Consider the following 24,417-nt stretch of genomic DNA (forward strand, 5'->3'; position numbering starts at 1 on the left):
AGATCTAATTCGGCCTCTACTTCCTGGCTGGACTGTAAAAGGGAGGGTCTTGAATCTAAACCACACAGTATTGTTAAAATCATGAGGAAGCTCTCCCTATCCTGATGTGGGATGATTTCCTATAAGCAGTGTTAAGGGTGGAACAAAACAAAGGGGCAAAACAATGAGAACAGTGCGCTACGTGCCAGGAAAAATTCGTATCTTGCTTGTATTTGCATAAACAGACTCTTGCAGGATGATATAAAGGATAAATCCATGGATTCCGGGGCTGGACTGCCTGGGTTTGAAACCCTGCCCCACCACAGAGCTGAGTGATCGTGGGCAAGTTACGTATTAACCTCTCTGGGCTTCAGTTTCCTCATCTGTAAAAAGGACAAAATTATAGCATCTGCCTCAGAGCTGGTAAAGAAGTTAATATTCACAAAGCACTTACAACAGCGTGCGGCATGTAGCAAGTTGTACTGAATAAATAAACATCATTATTATTACTCATGTTATTTATTAAATAGCATCAAAAGTGGTTACCTGTGTTCTGGAGCCCAGAGCAGGACAGCAGGAAGGAGAAAGAATTTTGACTGTATATCTCTTTTTCTATCTATGAATAAGTTAACTACTCAAAAGATTAAAATAAAAATTATTATTTAACAGTTAAAAATCACTTGCTGCAAATGGATTTCAAGACCTGTTTTGAAAATTACTTTTTGGATTTTTTGGATTCATACTTTTTTGTGTGAATTGTTGAAAGGCGTCCCTGGACACCCCATTTTTCTGTTTTCCACTGTGATTTTACCCCTCTCCCTAGCCTTCTTCCTCTACGTGTCAACAGTAACAACAATAATAAATAAAGTTCTAATAAGTACCACTTTTTGAACACTTACCGCTTTACATATATTATCTCATGTAATCTCTACAACAACTCTGTGAGACATTAACTCCATATCTCATAGAAAAAGATTACATTAGCTTGTCCAAGATCACAAAGCTAGGCAGGGGTAGTGTCCAGGTTTATTCTGAGATCTGACACCAAGTCCCTTTTCCAGGATTTCTCTGTTAAAATTCAGATTCCCAGGCCTCGCCTTAGACCCATGGGATCAGAGCCAGGCCTGGGTATTTTCCTGGAGACGCTCATATCCTCTGAAGCCTGAGGGCCTCAGCACCAGCCTGTGTGCCCACTGCCTGGGCCCGCTTGGCCCTCACCTTTCACTGCAGTCTCCACTCTTGTTTCAAGCCCCTTCGTTACTTCCAGAGCCCATGGAAGCAGAGGTCCCTGCGGGCTAGTCCCTCTTCCTCCCGGGCAGGGTACAGAGTACCAGCTCGTCCCACCCTATCAAACACCACTCTCTATATGGTTGCAGCCTTTGGGCCCCTTAGCTCTTGGCTAGAAAGTCAAATGAGATATGCCTCGGGGAGCACAGCCTGTGGAAGGCGGCCCTGGGCAGCAGCGTGGTTATATTTAGGGTCATGTGTGGGATTTATGGCTCTCCACGAAACCCGCAAGGTCTCCCAGAGGTGACAGCCGAGCTGAACATTAAACCGAAATTAACAGCACAACCAAAACGCTTCCAGGAAATGCCACGTTGCAAGCAATGCCATCCTTATTCTCCCTTGTTTGCACAATGTTTGGGTGAGTCCCCAGCACCGCCTTGGTGGCCCTGTAACTCACTATCAGCACAGTCGGGGGAGGTGAGCTCTGTGACCGAAGTGCTAGCAGCTCATAAAGAGTTACTGTTTGTTTGGAGATCAATGGTCAGAGCCAAGCAGATCATCAGATAAACAACTGCTGTTGGACAGAAGCAAGGCCCTCAAGGGCTCCAAAGAGATGGTGCTCATTAATCAGCCAACTGCAGAGAGATGGCAGTGGTCTGGTCCACAGCTCAGCACCGCAGGTTCTCCAGGGGTGGGCGCCGGGGTGGGAATGAACAGGGTGATAAGAAGCTTTCAAGGATCCAGATTAGAAACTTCTTCAGCTGGCGATCCTCCCCCAAAGACAAGATTTTCTAAAAGTGGCTGTTCTTGTCGTCCTGGGTTCATTTGGCCTTTTCTGCAGAAGACGCTAGCACACGTGAGAACCTCCGTTACACAGACCCCAACAGGTGGGCACCCGCACTTCGTTCAAATCCAGATCAATGGAAACCAGCCTTTCTCCTGAATCTGACAAACGGTACAAATGGTGGAGGAACCACGTAAGATAGTCCCTAAGTCACCAGGAACAAGTATCACTGATATATTTTTTAAATTTATTTTACTGAAGCATAGTTGATTTACAATGTTGTGTTAATTTCTGCTGTACAGCAAAGTGATTCAGTTACACATATATATATATATATACATTCTTTTTCATATTCTTTTCCATTATGGTTTCATCAAAGGATATTGAATACAGTTTCCTGTGCTATACAGTAGGACCTTGTTGTTTCATTAATATTTTTTAATAGGGTTTTATGCTTTACAAAGTATGTTAATAATCATTACCCCCATTTGTTCTGCAAAGTACAAACGAGAGGTATGGAAAGATGTAACAAATAAAGGCTGGCCAGGGTATTTTTAAAGCCAGATTCTATCACTTCCCATTGTACCCTCGCCAGGACCCATTTTGTTCCCTCCCTTTGCTAATTTTGTGCTGATAAACTCAGTCTTTAACTTGACCTTTTTACATTCTGAACACATTGGCCAAGATTACTACACTGAGGAGAAACACAGGATTCTGGTTTTGGAACCTGCTGTTAAGTGCAAGGCTATGATAAACCAGACCAGTGAATTAAAAGGTCCAAATCCTCTTAAAAGCTCATGTGTTATATACAATTGGCTGCAGATTTTAAAACAACAAATCTGGCCACGGAATCACTGTGCTTGGTTAGGGCTGGACAAGCAAGGTCACAACAACTACAAAAGCCTGGTAGAAAGACTGACTTAGGAAGTGCATTCAAGTGTGCACTCAAATACAATGAGCAGTTAATTTACACAAGCAGGCTGGCTGACTATGGCGCTTCCTAACCATCCTTCATGTTTGCTGGTGTTGTATTTCCTCGCTCATATGTGCAAGGACCACTATCTTCATTTCCCAGATGTGCTTTGGTAAGCTCAAATCTCTGCTAGGAACACAGATAATACCAGCATTGATTATCAGGTAGGACCTAGATTATCCTAACTTCTCAGGTCGAGAGTCATTTTTTGGAACCTCAGATTTCGCAATCATTTCAGCAAAATCAAGAGGCAAAGAATTCACCAAGCTCTGATAGTTATTTATATAGAAAGACTTCCTTGAACAGTCTACAGTAACACATACCAGAAAACATTATAGGATAAAAATACTGTACCTACTATACAAAGAAGTGAAAAGCCTCAGAAAGTGCACGAAAAATTTTTACAATCCACTCTGGGTACAAGTATAATTTTCCCCATCACCAGAGTGAATAAATACAGGTTTTGTCTTCTTACAGATCCCCCAGGCTGCTCGAAATGTGAATTACACCTTTCTATATTTGGAAGGGAATATAAGCACGCAAACTCGCTCCTATTTATTTTCTAAAGTGTCTCCATGAATAGGATTCCCAGTAGCTCTGTCTGTTTGCAGACATTCATCAGCATGAAAGTAAACACACCACCAGGCACACATTTCCCCAGGGCTGCTTCATTCGGAACTAGAGCTCTGGTTTTCATAGCTGCTTTGTCTAAATATTTTGGGGATGATTCATTCATGGTTTCAGAATTTCAGTAGAGGGCGTTCCCAGCGGTCCTGACATACCAAGGCACAGAACAAGACCGAGAGGAAGGGACAGAGTGAAGGTGGTACCTCATGTCTCCATCTGAAAGCAACCCCCTCTGCATCAGAACTAGGCTTCGCCCTGCGATGACCGGCAGCGACTTTCCTTCTTCTCTGAAATAATAAAAACTCAACATGCTCGGAGCACAGCAGGGGCAGAAGATTGGCACAGCCCGCCCGGCCCTGAAGGCCTGTGACTGAATCAGCAGTGAACTGCACGCTGGAGTTTTCCATAGGACCATTCACACTGGGGCTGGGAAAGTCACACTGGCCTCCCCCTTCTCTGCTGACCGGCAGAAATGCCCAGGCTCCACGTGGCTGCATCCTCCCCACTCCAGGACAGCTCCCTAGAGAAAAAGCGACTTTCTAGGAACTTGGGGTCCCATGGAAAAAAACCCCACATTTCCACAAAGATGCAGCCAGTAGCACCATCTCTGAGAGGGAAAAACTGGAAACAATGGGGAAGTGGCTAAGCAGGGGACAGAGTCTCAGGAGAATAAAATACTACACAGCTATTTAAAGTGATGAGCACGCAGATGTGGGCAACCCACCGAAGTGCCAAATCTACAAAAGGTGGCAAAACAGCACACATAGGAAGGGCAAAGTATGTAAAGTTATATGTGAGTGAGCAAAAATAGGAAGTGAGTTTGTGCTGAATCAGAGAGTTCAAATTCATCAGGTTATTTTTTTCCTTGTAAAGGTCCTCAAGGTAGTAATACAAGAATAAAATAAAAGACCATAGAGGCATACCAAATACTTTAATTTTCAAATGAGGCATATAAGCATTTTTCAAGGGTCTTGGATAAAGCGAATGACTCAGGAGTTACCACACTTTCCCATTTCACCCCTCCAAATGCAATGAGGAAGAGGTGGATGCATAAAAACCAAAATTATTAAGCAATGCTTTTCTCAGTTTCCTGGTTCATGGTCACAGTCAATGAAGGGTGTGGAGCTGATGAAGGGGAGTTATAACACCTGCACTCCTGGGAAACCTAATCACTTGCCATCCTCAGGTTTGTGAAGGAGAAAAAACTGGCTCCGTACATTCTCCTCTGAAACTCAATTTGCAAAAGTACACTTACACTGGGAAACAAAGTCAGTTTAAAATAGGCTAAGGAGAAGAATTATCGGCCTCCATGTTTCCAACTTCCCCCTTAGAAAAAGAACAGAGACCTCTGGCAATAAAAATTGACAAATGACTCAAAGAAAAAAATCATTCCGGGGAAATAAAGGACTGAATTCTCTTTAAATAGCCTAGAATGAAGAGGGAGACACAATGGTGTCTGTACTGTGGCTGCAAGCTCCAGAACTGCAAACGGCTCACACACTTCAGTCTTAATTCTTACACAACCACTTCATCTATCTTCTTCACGTTCAGCTGAGCAGTATACAAACTCACCCTACCAGATGCAGGCCAGACAGAAAGCCCTAAGCACCAGCAAACTTGGGCTTTGAACGTGCAAGGCCATAACGCACATTTCTTATTTGTGATTATGAGCTCCCTTGAGAAACAACGGGGCTTATTTTCATAGTACTCTTCTATTACTGGACTTAATTCTACACTAACGGTGTTTTAAAAGTTCTATCACTATGGAAACCTGACATTTACCTCTCTTCCTCACTTTTTCTGCTAACTTTAGAGCTTATTTTTTCCCCTCTGGAAAAGCAATAATCTAAAATAACTAGAGGTATTCTATACACATAGAAGTCATGGCTTCAAAGATTTAGACCCTGTGACCATGGTTCAGAGGTGTGGCTCGCTGCTCCTGAAATGGGCACGTGGCCCTCTTTATCAGAAACCCCATCGCTAGCCCTGTTGAAATGCTGTCTGTATACCATCTCTCAGCTGAAGTGAAGCAGAAAGGGAGCAGTTTCAACGAAGAATTAAATTTGCTGACCCACTTGGGTGGAAGAAAAAAACCATCCCGCTGGTGGATTAATACGGTTGAATAGCTAGATGCCACTGCACTTGTGGATGGCGCTTGATGTAAGGGGCAGGGGAGCAATGGACCCCAAATTAGACCTGGGTCTTGGTCCTGTTGGGTGACTATGGATAGAGGACTTTACCTCTCTGGCCTTCACTTTCTTTGATCGTTACACAGAAGGGGAACTGGATAAATTACCTTTCAAGGAGTCTTCCGGTTTGAAATTATGATTCTATGATTTCTCCCTTATCAGGTAATTTAATTCTCACAAACAACCCAGTGGATAGATATCCATATCCCTATCATGCAAATGAGGGAACTGAGGCTCAAAAAGGTCAAAACACCTGCTCTAGTTGTTCAACTAAAGAGTGGGACTCAGGGCCAGGATCTGAACCTAGTCTGTCCAACTCCACACCAGCACTGCTGTCATTTTAAGCGGTATCATGACTACTTCAAATATAGCATTAAATCTTTATTACTCTTTATATAAAAAGTTGGGAGACAGGCATCCAGTATTCTGGAGTCTGAATCTGAAGGCCTCCTTTATTGAAAAGTAAAATGCCTGGGTATGTTTTAACGTTCTTTTTCTTTTTATGGGGCTCAGACCTGGCCTCTGCTTTTGCTTAATTAGGGATATAGTCCTTGGGATGAGTTGAGGTCTGCTTTCTTTGTTCTTTTCTCCAATTCCAAAGCATTGCTTCTTCTGAAACACTTCCCCTACCCGCCTCCAAATGAACAGGCAGGCCATCTGGATCTTTCTTATAATTACACAAATAACACTTTTTTTAAAAAAAATAGGGACCTGTTTACATATAACACATTTGGTGGAGCAACTCAAGTTGCAGCCCAGGAGAAAGAAGAATTACAACCAAGTGGCATTTATGAAACACGCTCCAGGAGGACAAAGGTCAGAACACAAAGATGATACACAGGAGAAAGCTCATGGGATCTGAGCCAGTGCTTCAAAAGTAGGGAGCTTATCAAGCTTTGAAAAGAAGCCTTTTCTCCTGCCCTCTTCACCAGGGAACTGGAAGGATAAATACACCCCCCGGCAGGGACACCCGAGGCTCCACCAAGGCCCTGGGGAAATTTGAGAGCGTGTGCAATCTGTCTGCTACTTTGTTTTTTATTTCCTTTAACAGTGACCTTGAGCAGAACTCAGAAGGGAGCCTCTGATTTCACAGCTGAAGTGTTCCTGGAAGGGGGACACCTTCCAGGCTACTGGGCAGGGCTTGGTCTTATATGTGCAGTGGCTCTCAGTGGTGCCACCAGGATCAAACTCAGCCCGTCCAAGGGCTCTACCCACTTTCCCAGACCTGTGCCGTGGGGCCTGGCCATCATTCCTACCGCGGCTCTGGCCCCGGCAGGCAGGCTCTTCTGGTCCCCTGATAATCCCACTGCCTTTTCTCTGACAAGTCCCAACTCCTCCAGGCCCGCCCTCATCCTTCCTCTCCCAGCCTCCCACAGCTCCCAATACTCTACAATTCTGCAATCAGTTACTTCCTGTTATTAGCTATTTTCTATACCCGTGCCTAGATATTCACTAAGAACTTGAGTTTCTATCCAGGGCAGGGACCACATCGTTGACTTGCATGACCGGTAACCCTGTCTAGGATCTAGGGTTACCTTTACATCAAGAGGGATCCCTCTTCAAGTTCGCAGATGACAGGACGCCTTGTTCATCAACTATGGCTCATAATGAACATAGACTGTGCACACACAGTTGGCCCTTCGTATCCGAGGAGATTGGTTCCAGGACCCCTGAGGATACCAAAATCCTCGGATGCTCAAGTCCCGTATTTCAAATGGAGTAGTATTTGCATATAACCTATGCACATCCTCCCTTATACCTTAAATTATCTCTAGATTACTTATAATCCCTAAAACAATGTAAATACTATGTAAATAGTTGCTGGCACTCAGCAAATTCAAGTTTTGCTTTTTGGAACTTTCTGGAATTTCCACTCCCAATATTTTTGATCCACAGTTGGTTAGATCCACGGATGCGGATCAGAGGGCAGACAGTACTTATCTCTTCTAAGTCATTTTTTTTTAAGTCCAAGCACTTTACTAATGTAAAATTTACATTCTAAATATTTTTCCTTTGTGGTTTTCTGTGTTTTCCAAATGTTCTCCAATAATCAGATAAGTAGAAGATATTTCAATCAATTTTTTTTTTTTTTAAGAAAAGTGAATTAAGGAACTGCCTGGTTTATTCAGGGCCCAGAAAAATGGAAATAAAATGATGCTGTCGTGCCATCTAGTGGCACTGACACAAAAAAGCCAAGACAAGTGTGAGGGCTTGGGACCACCTGAGTCCCGCCCAGGCTTTTGGGGGAAAAAGAGGCGTCTTTTCGTTTCCCAGAATCCTTGAGGTTTCCAGAGGAGGGTGAGGGTCCTCGATTAGAGACGGATGCGGGTGCTACTGCCCCCTCCACTGCCTTACCTCCCTGCAATTCTGACGCTTAGAGAAGGGAACTGGGGATGGGACGGGAGGGGGAAGGTGCCTGCCGTCAGCTGCAAGGAGCAGCCATTGATGTTCCCCCAGGCTGCACCCACACCTCTGAAGTGTGGGAAGCAAAGTTCCCCACGCGCCACAGCGGGGGCCATGGGAGGAGCTACTGCACACCTGCCAGATTTGCAGGAAACAACCAGCATCTAGTGCTGTGTTCAGGTCGCCCCAGTGAGTCACAGGTAACAATCCCAGTTAGAATCCTTAAGGCACAGAGGGTAAGTGTGGGGTGTCCATGGGTCAGGTGTGATAAGGGACACTCCCTCTTTGCTTCAGATCACCCTGTTTTAATCACACTTAGAGTCTCACCCCATCATATACAAGGTCCCTGACGCCAGCCAAGTTTCTCACGAGGTCTCGGTCAGCAAAGCCGAGGCAGCAGCCACGGTCAGGGGAACACTAAGAGGCAGCAAATGCTGGTGCAGTTCTGTCACTGTGACACTAGAAATATACATGGCTTTACCTCTTTGCTGAGCAAGGGGGCTCAGTGGGCACGAGCCGCCTTCAACTATTCCCAGGGGTGCAGGTGCCACTTGCCTCTTTGTCCCTCCCTTCTTCGGCCCTCTCCTTCCACTTGGTCAAAGTCTGGTGGCTTCTACCTCCCAGGCACCTCCGGAAGCCCCGGTCCCGCTCCATCTACACCATCCACCCTGGCCTGGGGAGCAGCAATGGCCTCCTAACTCACGTCCCCTCACCACAAACCCCTCCTCAGGGCACTCCCCTCCATGCTGCAGCTCGAGTGGTCTTGTGGGTTTCCGTAGGTGTAATCGATCAAGTCACTCTACAGCTTAAACCCTTTAGTGACTTCGCCGTCCTTAGGATTGATTCCAAATCCTTTACGTGACCTGCAGACAAGTCCTGCTAAAATCTGGCTCAGCCCATCTCCCCTTGTCTCTGCTCTGTCCCCTCCGGGGGTCATCACACCGCAGTTACTGGCTCCATGTCTGCCTTCCCCACCAGAATGTGAGTGCGGCAAGGGCCACGTTGACCTCGCTGTTCTTGCTCCTGGCTGCAGCGCCAGGGCCACACACAGAACCAGGTACATAAAGGCGGCAACAGAGACTGGCGGTGGAGAGCTTGGTTTTGAGAGGCAGGTGAATACAGGTTCAAATCCTGGTTCTGCCACTAATCAACCATGGGATTTGGGGCAAGGGACTTGAGTTCTCTCTGTCACGCCACAAGTATTTAATGAATAAATGAAATAATGGATGTGACCAAAAATGGCATCTCAAGTGATTAATTTTAAAGCCAGTGATACTTTACTAGATGAAAGGACCTTCTATCCTGCTGAAGTTAAAAAAAAAAAAAAAGGAAGGAAAAATCTAAATTTTACGGGTATGTCGCAAATCCTGATTGAATTTTATTTGCATTGATTGCCTATTTGGTAGACGGTCCTTGTACAATCTAACACATGGGTACGAGTCAGATGCCTAGAGAAGGCAAAGAAAATAAACAACTAACATTTCACAACCTAGATGAATAAGGCATTAAATTGATATTTATTGTAGTTCAAATACATTTAATAATTCAACAATCGTGTCTTGCAATTCATACAACTAAAATAAGCAGTTCATAAAATGGAATTTAATTTAAATATTTTGCAAGTATTTAAATATTCACTGTTTATTTTCATAATATGTAGCTTGACATCAATATCAGCCACACTATAAAAAAAGGTATAGTGGACCAGAATACAGAAGATTACCCAGGCTTATTTACCTTCCCAAAGAAGTTAAGGGGGTTAAAAAAAACCCACATCACAGACCACACCTATTTTTGCAAAATGATGGGTCTTTAAGGCAGTGGTCTCCAACCAGGGTACTCAGAGATTTTCCAAGGGGTGCAGACAAGACAATTTTAAGTGAATGAATTGCCAGATCCTCAGTTTCCATTTGTATTTTTCCTAAAACTGGTCTGCCTGAATATGATACCACCTCCCCTTTCCCAGTTTCCCATCTCCCACTAGAGAGGAGAAGGGTGGACTTCTCACCCACCCTGAAATCTTAGATGACATAGAAACTGCCGCATCAGCTAACTAAGACTTATGAAATGGCTGTTATACGATTCCTGTTTCTCTTTCACTTAGAGGCAACCTGCTTAACCTGAATACTCAGAGAGATGGGAAAGCTGAAATATTACTACATCCTTTGCAACTATTTTGAGGGGGTGTGTAGTTTTACATTATTTGGGGGGTATGTGAGCTAAAACATTTGAAGGCCACTGCTCTAAAGGGTTTGCACTGGGGAGTGGTTTAGCCTGGACCACTTGAACTCGTGGCTTTGAAAAGTTTTCAGTAATTGGAGCTGTATTTTCTGGTCATCTCATCAGGTATCTTTGACCCTCAATGGCAACCAGTGCCAATGGAATTCGGATCTAGGATGCCGAGGCCTTCCTACTTCTCCGAGTCATGTCTGGGATGATATGACCAAAGGATCTCTGTGGGATGTTGCAGGGAGCCAGGATGCCCCTCATCACCAGCTCTTACCCTCCGGAACACTGCTTGGGAGCACTCCCTAACCTCACCCTTTATCCCCCTCGCTGTCCCTCCGCCGTGGGGCTTGGTTTAGGAGCTACAGAGAAGTCTGATGCTCTGACGCACAGACCACACCTGCCTCTTTGCCAGGGAATACCACTCACTGCCCCTCCATGACCAAGGTTAAGGAGGGGAGGGAAGGGGCTCCTCCACGTCCCTGCAGCCCTACTTTTAAATAGAAAGCACGGCAGAGCTGTTAAGGGAGTGGTGCTGGTATCGTTTGGATTCTAATCTCAGCTCTACCATTTATTAACTGCCACCAGAAAAGCAGGCTACTAACCCTCTTAATGCCTCAGTTTAGCTACCTGTTAAATGATGGTAAGAGTAGAACCATCTCCTGGGATTGTGAGGGCTACATGCAACACTGAGCTGACATACAGAAGCTTAACAAATGAAGCTGTTATGATTGTTATTAAATGTAAAGTTTAGAACTTCAAAAGTGAACTCCAAAAAGGAAAAGGTAGGAATCAGCAGAGTGCCACCCTACCACTTCCCATGCCATGGCCCTCAGTTCTGCCTTTCAGCCAAGCCTGGTCCCACTAGCGGCAGCAGCCCATGCTCTGCCCCGAAGGAGGCTAGCGGCAAATCACCTCTGACGGGGACAACCCCTCACTCCTGGGCAGCTGCCACCGCGGCAGGAGACCCCCAGAGCCTGGCTCCCCCATACCTGGGCTTGCCCTGGCGACAGGGGAGTGCACAGGGGGACCCCAGTGTTGTCACACACAGCTGGCAGGATTCTGTGCAAATCTCCCACGCACAGCACAGACCTCCTTCCCTGAAGGCCCGCTTCCGCATGGGTGGGTGGAGAGGGCAGAGGCGTGGTAGGCTGAAGTGGCCCAGGGTCCCTCTTTAACTCAGCAAGGAAGGAAGCTTACCTGAAGAGTGATGGGACAAAAGAGGACCGGTCTGGCTTCGCATCAACTGTGTCATTGCTTGCTGAGTCCCCAGCCCCCTGCTCCATAATATGGTCTTGACTGTCTGCCATCTGGAAGGAAAAAAACCAACCAGAAAATTGGTACCCAGTGGCATCACTGGCCTCATGATATTTTTAAATAACACTCATTCAGTGACACAGCTTTTAATTAAGCCTGGAGATGACCAGTACTGCATATTTGGGCTCCAGGGCTGCTGCACCAACAACTCATTCAAATGCTCGAGTGCCAGCTCCATTTCAGGCCTCATTCCAGAGACTGGATACACAGTGGCAAAGAAAGCAAAGTCCTTGCCCCTCTGGGAGCTTCTGATCCAGCATTCACGATTTTGTTAAATGTTCACTGCTTATGAGAAGCTGTGGAAGGTTCGTCAAAGTCTGTAACAACAAGAAACTCCCCCTAAATTCCTGACAGGTTATAAGATGCTCATCCTTTGCCCGACATCACTCAAACCCAGTTAAAAAACAGCAGCGACCTGGAGTATAAAGTTCTCTTTCTGTTTCAGATGGCTTTACATGGTTCTACCAGAGTAGATTTCCATCAAATTATTTTCCTGCTCAAGAATCTTCATTAGATCCCTACAATCTAAAAGTTCAAACCTTAAACTGAACTCCTTGGATCTTAAGGGTCTTCATTATCTAGTACTGGAGTCGATGACAAACTATGGCCCACCACCTGTTTTTTTGTTTGTTTGGTTTTTCTTTGAGTTTTATTTGTTCTTCCTTTTTCTAATTTTATAAGGTTGAAGCTGAATTTACTGATTTGTGACCTTACTTCTTTCCTACATACAGGTGTTCAGTGCTAAAAATTTCACTCTAAGTACTCACCACCTGTTTTTGTAAATAAAGTTGGAACATAGCCACGCCCATTCATTTACATGTTGTCTGTGGCTACTTTCCCACCACAACCAGAGTTGAGTAATTGTGACAGAGATCATGTGGCCTAAAAAGCCTAAAATATTTACTACCTGGCCTTTTACAAAAAAGGTTTGCCAACCCCTGATCTAGGATTAACTACCAGCCAGTAGGATCCCCTACTCACCTTCTACTTCCCTTACTTTAAGTAGGTAAAATAGCAATAATAAGAATAGAAACTCACACTTATTATTTGCTGTGCTAATTGTTTCATAAGCATTATCTTATTTAACACTCCCCCTAATGCTGTTAGATCAGCCCTATGATCACTGCCTTTTGAGAGATGAGAAAGCTGCAGTTAGAAAAGGTTAGTAACTAGTCCCAGGCTAAGTAACTAGTAAACTAGACTTGGATCTGAAGCCGGCAAACAAGCACTCAGAACCCACCCCTCACCACCACACCATTCAGCCTCCCAGCCTCCTAGCATCCTTGGGCCCACTATGCTCATTTCAGGCTCCATCAGGGCTTCTGGTTCTCCCTTTCTGGTAGTCACCACCCAAATGTTTGCTGGACAGGCCATCTTTGCCCAGCTGGCTAGTTCTCAATCTTCAGAATTCAGTTTAATGGCACCTTTGCAGGAGGTCCTCCTGGATTACACCTACCTCACCAACTCCCTCCCTTCCCCCAGTCCCTCTACAGCCCTTCTATTTATCTTGTTTACTTGCACCCTACTTATTGCTTGGTTCAAACACGACAATGTAAGTTCATCACGGCAGAGGCCCCTGGCACACAAAAAGTATTTGCTAGATCGGGCTTCCCTGGCAGCGCAGTGGTTAAGAATCTGCCTGCCAATGCAGGGGACAGGGGTTCGAGCCCTGGTCCAGGAAGATCCCACATGCCATGGAGCAACTATGCCCGTGCGCCACAACTACTGAGCCTGCGCTCTAGAGCCCACAAGCCACAACTACTGAGCCCGCGTGCCACATCTATTGAAGCCCGCGCGCCTAGAGCCCGTGCTCCGCAACAAGAGAAGCCACCGCAATGAGAAGCCCGTGCACTGCAACGAAGAGTAGCCCCCGCTCGCCGCAACTAGAGAAAGCCCGTGCACAGCAACGAAGACCCAACTCAGCCAAATGTAAAAATAAATAAAATAAATTTATTAAAAAAAAAAGCATTTGCTAGATAAATATTAATTGAATGGGAAGCTGGAAGAAACCAACGCCCTGAGGGAAGAGAATTAGCTAAGTGACACAGCTGGTTAGAAGCAGAGCCTTGAGTTGTTTCTCCTAAACCAAGTCCTGTGTCCTTTCCCGTAAAGGGATTGGCCTTCAGTAACAAAGGGAAACCTCTCCAGACTCTAATTCCTGCCGATCTCTATCTCTGAGCAATCGCACAGTGGGCCAGGTTGGCAGCTGCAGGTCTGTGTTCCTGTCAGGCTCACCCAGGGATGTTTTCACACTGCTGGAAAACAAGATGGCATCTATCTCACAGAATACCCGTGCCCCAGAGCACAAGCAATGACTTTTGGAGGTGGGCAGAAGGAATCCAACTGGGGGGAGGTATCCAAGATGGCAAAACGCCAACCTTGTGTCCTTGAGCCCCTAGAGGCATTATCACGTCACCTTGCAGCTTATTTAGGGGTGAGCCGGGCAGTGAGGAGAGAAGTGAGAGGAAGGGCGAATCCTGTAGCCGGATCTTTACAAAGACAATGAGAAGTCCGATGGCTATCTTGTTCCTCAACACATCGTGAACCCCCCATCATAGCCACCAACCTGTTTCCAGTTGTGAGGCAGTAAGATTTTTCTGATTAGGACCCAAAATCCTTCTTGAAAACAGAGATAACCCATCCCCAGAGGAGATGAGCGTAAGTCCAGGCATGCAGAAAACAGTCATTTTTATTTCATTTCCTTTATACAGACTTAGTTACTTTTCAATGTGGATTGTTATTAGCAAAGCACGGAAGTATTTTCAAAATTAACAAGTTAATGTTACACAAAATCCACCAGAAAAAGACATTAAATTCGACATGTGGTGTTGAAGCCTTGAGTCTTTTGCTTAGGTTAATCTTAAAGACTGAATCTAGGAAATATGATGATATAACAATGTGACCATTATATATAGATATAATTTCCTGGAAGTCCAAGGCACCAGGTGTGCGCTAGGAGCCGGGGATACACCTGACCTGGTCCTGCCTTGTTGAGAGACAGGCACTGATAAACAGCACAAATGTTGACAGACAACCGTGATCAGTGCCATGAGGATGAACAACTTGTGGCCACAGTAGGGGACCTGACCTAGCCCCAGAGGAATTAGGGAGGGTTCTCAGGGGAGGAAATGTTTGACCTGAGTTCTGAGAAGGGGAAGCAGAGAGGGTGGAAGTGAGGGAGGCACAGGGAACTGCATGCCCGTTAAACACCTGACATGCTCCATCGACGGAGGGGCTCAGCTTGAATCCCACATCCCTCCCAGATTTTTGGAGGAAGCTTTGGACTTAGCGACAGGCTGATTTCTATGGCTCAGTGGTGGGAGGATCTCCAGAACTTTCTCTGCAAACACTAAGCCAGAAGGGTCTTCTGTGTGAAACCTACATCGTCTTTCTGGGTTGGGGCTATTTACCGTCTAGGAGGGCAGCAAGAGTCCCTTCTAACAAGTTGCCAGAGTGTGTGTCTAAAACGAGGCAGTGCTAGGGCTTTACTCTTAAATCTGTAAGGCTAAACATTCAGTGACTTTCTTATTCCTATGAGACTGGGCTTAATTTCTGGGTGAAATCAAGTTCACCCAGAACGAGAGTGGTGACCGAGTGGGGAGCCTGATCTTGGTCACATCATATCAGTCAAGCCAAGACTTGGTGTTGACCTTTTATTTCTGCTTATCTTCACAGCCCAAGACATTCCAGGCCTATCTCAGTCTGCTCTACTTGGAGAGGGCATGCCTGGCGTTATTTTCTTGTATTCGTCCCCTCTGTAATGCTTCAGGCTGCAAAGAGCAGTCATCCATTCAAGGGAATATTGCTTATTCAATTGTTTCAATTGTTAAAAACATCTATCTTCTCTTTAAATAAATGAATATATAATACACATGAAGCATTAACAGTGTCAGGCACTCTCTGTAAGCACTCTGCTAATTATTATTACTCTTACTATTATCCACTAGGACTCTTATTTGTAGATTATCTTAATCATACTTTTATAGTTCCAGTTATAGAAAAGTGCCAGGTACATGGTAGGCACTCAAAATTTCTTTATAAATGTCACAACTGAAATGTACTTAAAAATTTTTAATCCTTCAGGGCCCCGAATAAATTGTTGATATGGGACAGACCACAGAACCAAAGGGACCTAGGAGGGCAGTTGAGAACCCAGTTATGGTGAACCACAGACCAGGGGTTTAAATCAGCGCCTCCAGGGGTTTACATCAAACTCTCCTGAGTTTCGTCATCTGTAAAATGGGAAAATCGTGATGCCTAAGTCACACATGGCTATGAGGATGAATGGAGCAATGCATGTAAAATGCTAAGCATGGTGTCTAAATGTTCAATAAGTATTCCCTGTTATCACCACTGCCCACAGAACTCAAGACTAAGACAACATTCAACTGTCAACCCTCACTGGTATTTTAAAATCACATTAATATTTTAAACAGCTTTTGTGGAGACTGAAAAAAAAGTTCCTCTAGTGATTATTTCTATACATGCTTAATAGGCGACTGGTACAGATCTGGTAGGAAATCAGTTCCCAGCTACTGTCTGAATTTCATTGCAGCTGCTTCCCCTGAAAAGTGACATAATACAACTTGTGCCTCACTCTTGCCCCATTGAAGACAATCTTCCTAAAAGACTCAAAGAGAAGAAGCCCAGGGGACCTCCACCGCTCACCTCCAGCACCTGGAGGGGCAGGGGGCTCTGCTGGGCACTGAAGTACTCCACTGTCACCTGATGCTCACGGCACTGCTAGGAGGCTGTATTGCAGAAGAAACTTCAGTTTTCTCAGAGAGGTTAAGTAACCTGCCCAAGGCCACAGAGCTAAGAGGAAGCAGAAGTGGATTATGAACCTAGGCGGTGACAGGCTACCTGGGATGAAGGTCAGGCCATAGGCCCTAAAGGAGGAAATAGCCTGTAAGTAAACTAAGGTTAGGGCCACATCCTTGGCCAGCCCAGGAGTTCAAGGGAAAAGGCTGGGAATGACTCAGAATCACCCACATATAATTTTACTGCCCCCAAAAAAGCGAAGTTGAATACAATGGTGAAAGGCTGCAGCCTGAGAGTCCTGCCTTCTTCCGCTTCCTCAAGGAATCTTCAAGAGCCATGCACAAGGGTACCTGAACAAAGATGACAGCGGCTTACGTGTAGCCTGCTAAGCCCTGACAGATGCACTGCTAGGCACCACAGTCACCTCATTCCATCGTCGCAGCAACCGTCAGCCCGGGCCCACCACTATCCCCATTTCACAGACAAGCACAGAGAGGGCCAAGGCCCCACAGCTGACGGGCAAGGAGGCGAGAGAACGAACCCTTCCCGCCCTCCTAAATCCACCCCTCCTTCTTTTCCAAATCCCGAACAGTACCGGGTGTCCCAAGCCCGGGGACCAGAAGGGAAGGGAGGACAAGCTGAGCAAAGCAGGCGATGCTGTGGGTGGCGGAGAGCCTTCTCCTCCGAAGTTGAGCGCCGGCCGTCGGGGCCGCTTAGCCCGAAGGGACCGGGCCCCCACCGACTGCGCTCGGTGGGAAGGGAGGAAGGAGGCAGGGGAAGGCAGGGCAGAAGCGCAGCGGCGGGCGGAAGAGGCGCCGGCGGAGGCGGGGGCCAAAGTTACCGTTCCCCCGGCGATCGGGAGGCCAGAGCTGGCGGCCGTCTCCGTCTCTCCGCCGAGAGGGTCTGCGGCAGCTCGAACGAAAGCGAAAGTAAAAGCCCCTACGCGGCCAGGGGAGGAGTCGCCCGGGGCTGGTAACGGACCGGGCAGGCGGGGCTGCGGACGCCGCCTCCGGCTCGGGACTCCGCGCTCCGCAAAAGTCGGCCGCGCGCAGGACCACCAGGCCACCGCACGCCCCTTCGGGGAGAGCGCGCCCAGCACAGCCGGCCAACTGTCGCGCGCGCCATCGCCGGAGGGCGCCCTCGGCAAAGCTGGCCGCGGGCACCGGAGAGCGTGCTGGGCAAAGTTTGCGGAGCTCTAAGACCGCGCTCCAAGTGACCCGGAGAGCGCGCTCCGCAAACCCGCCGCACGCGGCCTCCCCATCCAGGCGAACTGAAGAGCTCGCCCTGCCGACTTCGCGGCTCTGGACGATGGGGCGCTCGTCGGAGGCCCCCACTCCTGCCCTCCCGCTGCTGCCCGAGTCTACACCTGGACTTCGGCCTCCACACCAGCTCCGGGACCCAGTTCTCAAGGCCCGAGGACACCTCCCCCGCCAGACCCTGACCCCAGTATGCGCGGGTTGCGCCCCTCGGGGGACGGGGCGCCCACATCTCCAAGAGCTACCGTCTCCCAGACGCCCGCGCTGGGAGCCGCCGTGGTCTCCCGCCTCCCAGAACTTGCTTCCAGTGCCTGGTGCGCCTTTCTCACCCTTGTGCAGCAGGACGCTAACTCCGTTTTCTGCAGAGCGCGTCCCCAGTGCCTAACACCGCCTGCTGGCCTGGATGTAGCGCCAGAATCATTCATGGACTATTTATTGAGCGCCCCCATGTGTCAGCCACTGGGTACGTGGCCGTGACTTGGTCTAATGTGGGAGAGTCAGTGAGTCCCCCCAACACCACTTCACCCCGGCGTCTCCCACGCCCGCAACACCCACGCACCTCCCCACATTTGTCCTTTTTCAACCTGAGGCCTCCAAGGCCTTGCTCTCCGAGACTCCTCAGGGGACCAGCTAATGAACACAGTCGCACTGAGGTGTAAATAGCTGAGGAGAAATTACAGTTTTATTCACACCAGAGATGTTGACTGTGAAACTATCAACGCCTTGAGTGAAAGGAGTGAACCTTCGTGGTGTGACATCGGGCAAGAACCACATCTTGTCTTTTATTTGCTCTCCTCTGGGACTGAGACTTCAATATTGTCCGTAAAATCTCACCAGGTAAGGACACTTTCTTGGTTTAAGAAAGACTGGTCCCAGGCAAGGGTAAGGGAGTAATTATAATTTATTAACTTCTGCCAGAATACTGAATTCCTGAATATTTTAAACAGGCAGTTACACTGTTTCCACTATGGCTGACCTTTTGTGCCACTCCCACCCCCTAATTCGTATGTTGAAACTTAATCACTAAAGTGATGGCATTAGGAGGTAAGGCCTTTGGGAGGTGCTTCAATCTTGAGGGTGGAGCCCTGGTGAATGGCATTAGTGCCTTTGTAAAGGAGACCAGACAGAGCTCCCCGGCCTTTTCCACCACAGAGAGAGATTGCAGTCTGCAACCCAAAGAGGGCTTTGACTAGAACCCAGCCATACTGGCACCCTGATCTTGGCCTTCTAGCCTCCAGAACTGTGAAGAATAGATTTCTGTTGTTTATAAGCTACTCAGTCTGTGGTATTTTGTCATAGCAGCCAAAACAGACTAAGACAGGCTGCACTACTCTCTTTAATACCCATATTTGCGGGACTTCCCTGGTAGTGCAGTGGTTAAGAATCTGCCTGCCAATGCAGGGGACAGGGGTTTGAGCCCTGGTCCGGGAAGATCCCACATGTCGCGGAGCAACTAAGCCCTACTGAAGCCTGTGCGTCTAGAGCCCATGCTCCGCAACAAGAGAAGCCCCTGCAATGAGAAGCCTGCACACCGCAACGAAGACTCAATGCAGCCATAGATAAATAAATAAATAACTTTTAAAAATAATAAATTTACGCTTAAAAAATACCCATATTTGCAAAATATCAGGCAAACTAAATTATTGTAGACACAAAGATAATTTACTTTTTGAAGGAATTCAATTGTGAATCATGTGAGAAATGAAAAATCCTATTAGTAAGGCAAATAAATTACTCTTTAATTTATCTGATTTATAAAATTGTTCTTGCAAGTTATTCCTGAAATATGATGAAACAGTGTTAGATGTAGAGGAGCCTTAACAACTAATCTCTCTGCTCATATTATAGATAAAGAATCTGAGGCTCAGAGAGGTTGCCAACATCACAAGCTTTCTAGTAGAAGAACCAGGATCAGGTTGCCTAGAAAAATAATGAATTTTTCATACACAAGAAGGTTCTACCATAAATTATATCATGCAATTGTTAAAATGTGTTGCACACAGGAATTCATTGCTGGCTCAGGTAGAAAGGCGGTTTGAAGGAAAACTTTCTTTTTTCAGTTCCATAGTGTAGACTGGCATGGGAACTCCAAATGTATTGCTCCGAGGCTGGATTATCACTGTACCAACAAATAAAATCGTAGATATGTGAAAGGGAAGAAACAATTCTGAACTTTTCCTCTATAATAATTGTACTGACCCTTCAGATCCAAATGATATTCTCTTCTAATTGTATTTCTTGTGTTTCTCCAGCCTTGGCCCATATCATTGTTTTCTGCTTCCTTTCCAAACTCACATGAGTAGAGCATGAGTCTTCCTCTTCACCCCAGAAAAATCCCCGATTCCATGTTGAGATGGTTTCCCAAGGGCTGGCCTCATGGGTGCTCCTGGGCTGGTCCCTCTGGACCTTGCCTCCAGCCCTCTGCTCTGGTCACCAGGCTGCTGCTGCTAATCTTGCCAAGCTCTCCAGTCCCACCCTCGCCCTGTGGGCACTGCACTCCCAAGGGGTGCCACCAGTGATTGCTTCTCCAGCTGTTCACAGGACAGCTCAGGTCAGGCTATGGCTTCGTACAGGACTCCACTGAAGGATAATCCCTTGAATAACAGAAATGCCACTCTTAGGACTCACAGGCCCAAACCCAGACTCTGTCTGAGGCACCAGCAGACTTCTGCAAAGGGGAAGAGGGGTGAGTGGGAAGCTTAGGGTCCAGGCAGAATTCCCTGGAAGGAGGAATTGATGCTGTACCTATTAACCACTGCCTCTAAGCTCCCTGGTCTGTTCTGTGAAAATGGAAGTGGGCCCTTTGCATGTGGCCCCATGTTCAGCTTTGCCAGTAGGGGGCGCTGGAGAAAGATTGCGGGAAGTAAAGCTTTTGCTCCCTGGTTCTGGTGTGTCTGCCATGCTTTTGAGGACTCGGGCTCATGCAGAAGGGGTGGCTTCTCAAGTTCCTATACCACACCTGGCTTCCCCAGCGCCCAGCTGTGCCTGCTGGCCAGCAGCACCCAGCAGCTAGCAACTTCCCTGGCACCCCCTTCAGGTGATTTTGTAGCAGGGTGCCTCCATTGAGACAACTCCCCATGAACAGCTCTCTCTGGCACCTAGAGGGTAGATTTCCAGAAAGTTCTAGAGGACAGAGTTCTAGCAAGTTTCACTGGCACAGCCCCATAATAACTTCCCTGCATCTAGTAAGCCATGAACGTGCTCTCTCCAGTAAGGTTTGGGTCACAGCCCTGGGGTGGGGAGAGGGTGGGGAGTCTCTTCTTTAGGCCCTCTAAGTGCAGTGACAAGTTAAGTTATGTCATGTTATGTTGTTATGGAGTGGATTGTGTCTCCTGCCTCCAAATTCGTATGTTGAAATCCTAACCACCAGTACCAAGGAATGTGACTTTATTTAGAGATAGAGTTTTTTTTTTAAATTTATTTATTTATTTATTTTATTTATTTTTGGCTGTGTTGGGTCTTCGTTTCTGTGCGAGGGCTTTCTCTAGTTACGGCGAGCGAGGGCCACTCTTCATCGCCGTGCGCGGGCCTCTCACTGTTGCGGCCTCTCTTGTTGCGGAGCACAAGCTCCAGACGCGCAGGCTCAGTAGTTGTGGCTCACGGGCCTAGTTGCTCCGCGGCATGTGGGATCTTCCCAGACCAGGGTTCGAACCCGTGTCTTCTGCATTGGCAGGCAGATTCTCAACCACTGCGCCACCAGGGAAGCCCAGAGATAGAATTTTTAAAGAGGTAAAATGAGATCATTAGGGTAGGCCCTAATTGAATATGACTGATGTCCTTATAAGAAGAAATTAGGACACAGATACACACAGAGTGAAGATGACCATCTACAAGCCAAGGAGAGAGGCCTTAGAAGAAATCAACCGTGCTGACACTTTGATTTCAGACTTCCAGCCTCCAGAACTGTGAGAAGGTAAATTTCTGTTGTTTAAGCCACCCAGTCTGTGGCACTTTGTATGGCAGCCGTAGCAAACTAATACATATGTTATCTTCAAGTGTGCTATGTCTGTAATAGCTATATTTTTTTAAGTTCTCTTTACTTCTTACTCTTGATATTACAATCCCCTGTTATAGTTAATCATTTGATGTATCAATCTTTCCCTGTTCAGATTACTGGGTGGTTTCTCTCTCCTGACTGGACCCAGGAAGCTAGACCTATGTATCCTGAATCCAAGGGCTGCCTCCTTTCTGATTCTATGGCCTTCAGCAGTTGGGAATATCCATTTCTTGATTCAGAGGGAAAGCTCCGCCCCACCCACAGTGTGTGTTGTGGTCCTCTGGTCCAGGGAAAGGCGACCACAGCAGAAGTTCAGGCTTCCCCAAGGTGAGGAAAGATACTTGCCTAACTGTGGTCACCACCATCTAGTGCACAGACCTCATGACTGCATGAAGGAACATGACTCTGAAGTCATCAATGGGTGCCCATGGAACTTTATTCTGCCCCTGTCTAAACCCATGTGGTCACCCCCAACAAATTCCCCCAGGCATAAAGGGATGGGGGTGGGAATTCTGACCTGGGAAAGCATGACAGCTAGAGACAAGCCCTTGCTTCATTAATTTTCCACCCCAAGTATTGGTCACATCTTGCACAGTGCAGAGGAGAGGAAGAATGGAACAGAATTGACACCCATCAGCTGGAAAGGAGGACAGTGGGAGTTCATGGTGTACCTCATACAAACACTTTCCTTTACCCTTAGCACAATCAGTTTCCTTGAGTGATTGACCCTTGGGGTACCCTATGCCACATCCCCTCAGCTCACCAATAGCTCCTTGCGTGGCACCAGGACCTCCTTAAGTTCCTGCAGGAGCACCCCTCTGCTCCTCTGCCTCTGGGCTTCCTCCAAAGCCGTAGAAGTCTGTTCAGCTAGTGCTGAGGGTGTACCCTAGAGGTGTAGGGAGTTATTGCCCCTGAGAGTACTTGCAGCCGATGGGAGGTGAGAATTGGGTGGATAAGTGTCCCAGCCTCCTGTCCTTCTTTGGGACGGTTTGGGGACACATTCTACATGATTCCTCAGAGGATCCCTAGCAAGATTGAGCCCTAGTTGCCCACAGTGGTAATTAGATCAGGATGTGCCTTTATTGACTCTTCTTTCTCTGGCTCACTCACCTCAAACCCTCACTCCTGCCTTGTGGGATCACCGCCCAAAGAAAGTACCTGTAGCCAAGTGCTCATCTCAAGCTCCACTTTTGGGAGAACCTAAACTAAGGGAGGCACACACCCCCAGCACGGGAGGAACAAGCCCAATCTAACCAGAGTGACGATGACGGAGTGAAGGCTTTGGTAGCTTTCTTGTTACTTCACATTTGTCATCTCTCTGTAATTTCAAAACCATTTGGCATCCATGGCCCTGGAGGGCACTGGAAATGATTCAGAGCTGGGAAGAATTACCTCATAGTCTCGATGACAGAACCAAGATACAAAAAGATCTTGACCGGCTGAAGCAATGGGGCCGCCATCAACAGGATGCAGTTTAAAAGAGAGAAATGAGTGCTACATTTAAGTTCCGAAAGGAAATCGATCGCCTGTATACTGAACATGATAGTCATTAATGTGAAACAAAATGTGGGGTTTTTCATTGATCACAATCTCCCTATGAGTCAAGACTTAAAAAAAAAAAAATGAGCCAAAGGAATATGGGACACTGTTGGCAAACGCATCCAGATCAAGGATTAACAGGCCTCTACAGGGTCTGGCTCTGGCTTACCATCACCAGGCCCGAGTCCTGGGCTCTCTGCTGATTGGACAATGTATCACGACACTTCTCAGGAGCCACTTTCCATCCACTTAGCCTCACCTGTCTTAGACCTTTGCCCATGTATGCCAATCCAGCCTGGGCAGTGGCAGCTAGCTCTGTATGGGCCCTGGCCATCTTCATAGGAGCATAACCAGCAGCTTTGACCAGCTGCTGCTCTTGCTTTTTTTCCCTGTTGCTATTGAGGCATAAGATGCTGTGGGTCTCCCTGGGTGCATACACAGCATGGATGTGTAGGGGAGTTAAAACCGAATGGGGCCAAACTTTCACCAACGGGAGACAGGGGCCAACAGATACTTCCTTCCCGCTTCCTTCCTCTAGCAGACGTTCCTGGGTAGCAGTTGTTTGTGTGGCGTCTTGGAAGGTAGAGACCAAGAGATCCAGTGTCCGGTGGCTTCTTAGGGAAAGGACCCTTGTGTTGACTCTCCCCCCTCCATTTCCTGCCTTCTTACTTCTGCTCCCTGGGACCATACTTCTGAATAAAGTCCTTGCACATAAGCCTTTGCCCCAGGTTCTGTTTTTTGGGGAACCCAGGCTAACACACATTGTCTGAACCGATGCCGGGGGCCAGAAGAGCATGTGTGCTCATTGGCTAAGGCTTGGAGGACCTCATGTAATCACTGTGACAAGGGGGAGGGGCTCTACTGGATGTGAGAGGGGTCGGCTGGACACAGGGAAGACCATCCACAAGGTCTATCAAGCAGATGTGGGCTCTGTGTCTCTTGCCAGCAACGAGGGTTCATTTTAGGTCCTTCAACTGTCCCATTTCCAGTTCTGCGGGGTTGTTTTTCCTCACTATTTCTGATACATAATAAGTGCCTTTTAAAAGCAGAAGTGATGGTAGGAGTCAAATTTAACATCTTTCATTTGGGTCATCCTTGTTTTCACAAGGGTGACTGAGAACTTGTAGCCGCGATGCAAT

The 24,417-nt window shown here is 47.1% G+C and overlaps 2 protein-coding genes across 6 annotated transcripts in view; one reads left to right on the forward strand and one right to left on the reverse strand.

Annotated features, from left to right (window-relative positions):
• Positions 1-18,128, reverse strand: part of CASP7 (caspase 7) — a 30,785-nt gene extending 12,657 nt beyond the window's left edge. The window contains exons 1-2 of one of the 5 annotated variants that reach the window (XM_061193231.1): positions 18,072-18,128; positions 11,609-11,718 (exon numbers count right to left, since the gene is read on the reverse strand). In XM_061193231.1, the coding sequence (XP_061049214.1) occupies positions 11,609-11,718 (110 nt within the window). In that variant the 5' untranslated portion in view covers positions 18,072-18,128. The other 4 variants (XM_061193215.1, XM_061193223.1, XM_061193198.1 and 1 more) reach the window with 4 other exon arrangements.
• A 386-nt stretch (positions 18,129-18,514) lies between these two features.
• NRAP (nebulin related anchoring protein) overlaps positions 18,515-24,417 on the forward strand; it is a 78,132-nt gene continuing 72,229 nt past the window's right edge. The window contains exon 1 of the mRNA XM_061193243.1: positions 18,515-18,579. The gene's annotated coding sequence lies outside the window, so the exon portion shown is untranslated. The remainder of the gene's footprint in view (positions 18,580-24,417) is intronic.

The sequence above is a fragment of the Eubalaena glacialis genome, chromosome 1 (assembly GCF_028564815.1).
Source record: "Eubalaena glacialis isolate mEubGla1 chromosome 1, mEubGla1.1.hap2.+ XY, whole genome shotgun sequence".
Classification (NCBI taxonomy): domain Eukaryota; kingdom Metazoa; phylum Chordata; class Mammalia; order Artiodactyla; family Balaenidae; genus Eubalaena; species Eubalaena glacialis.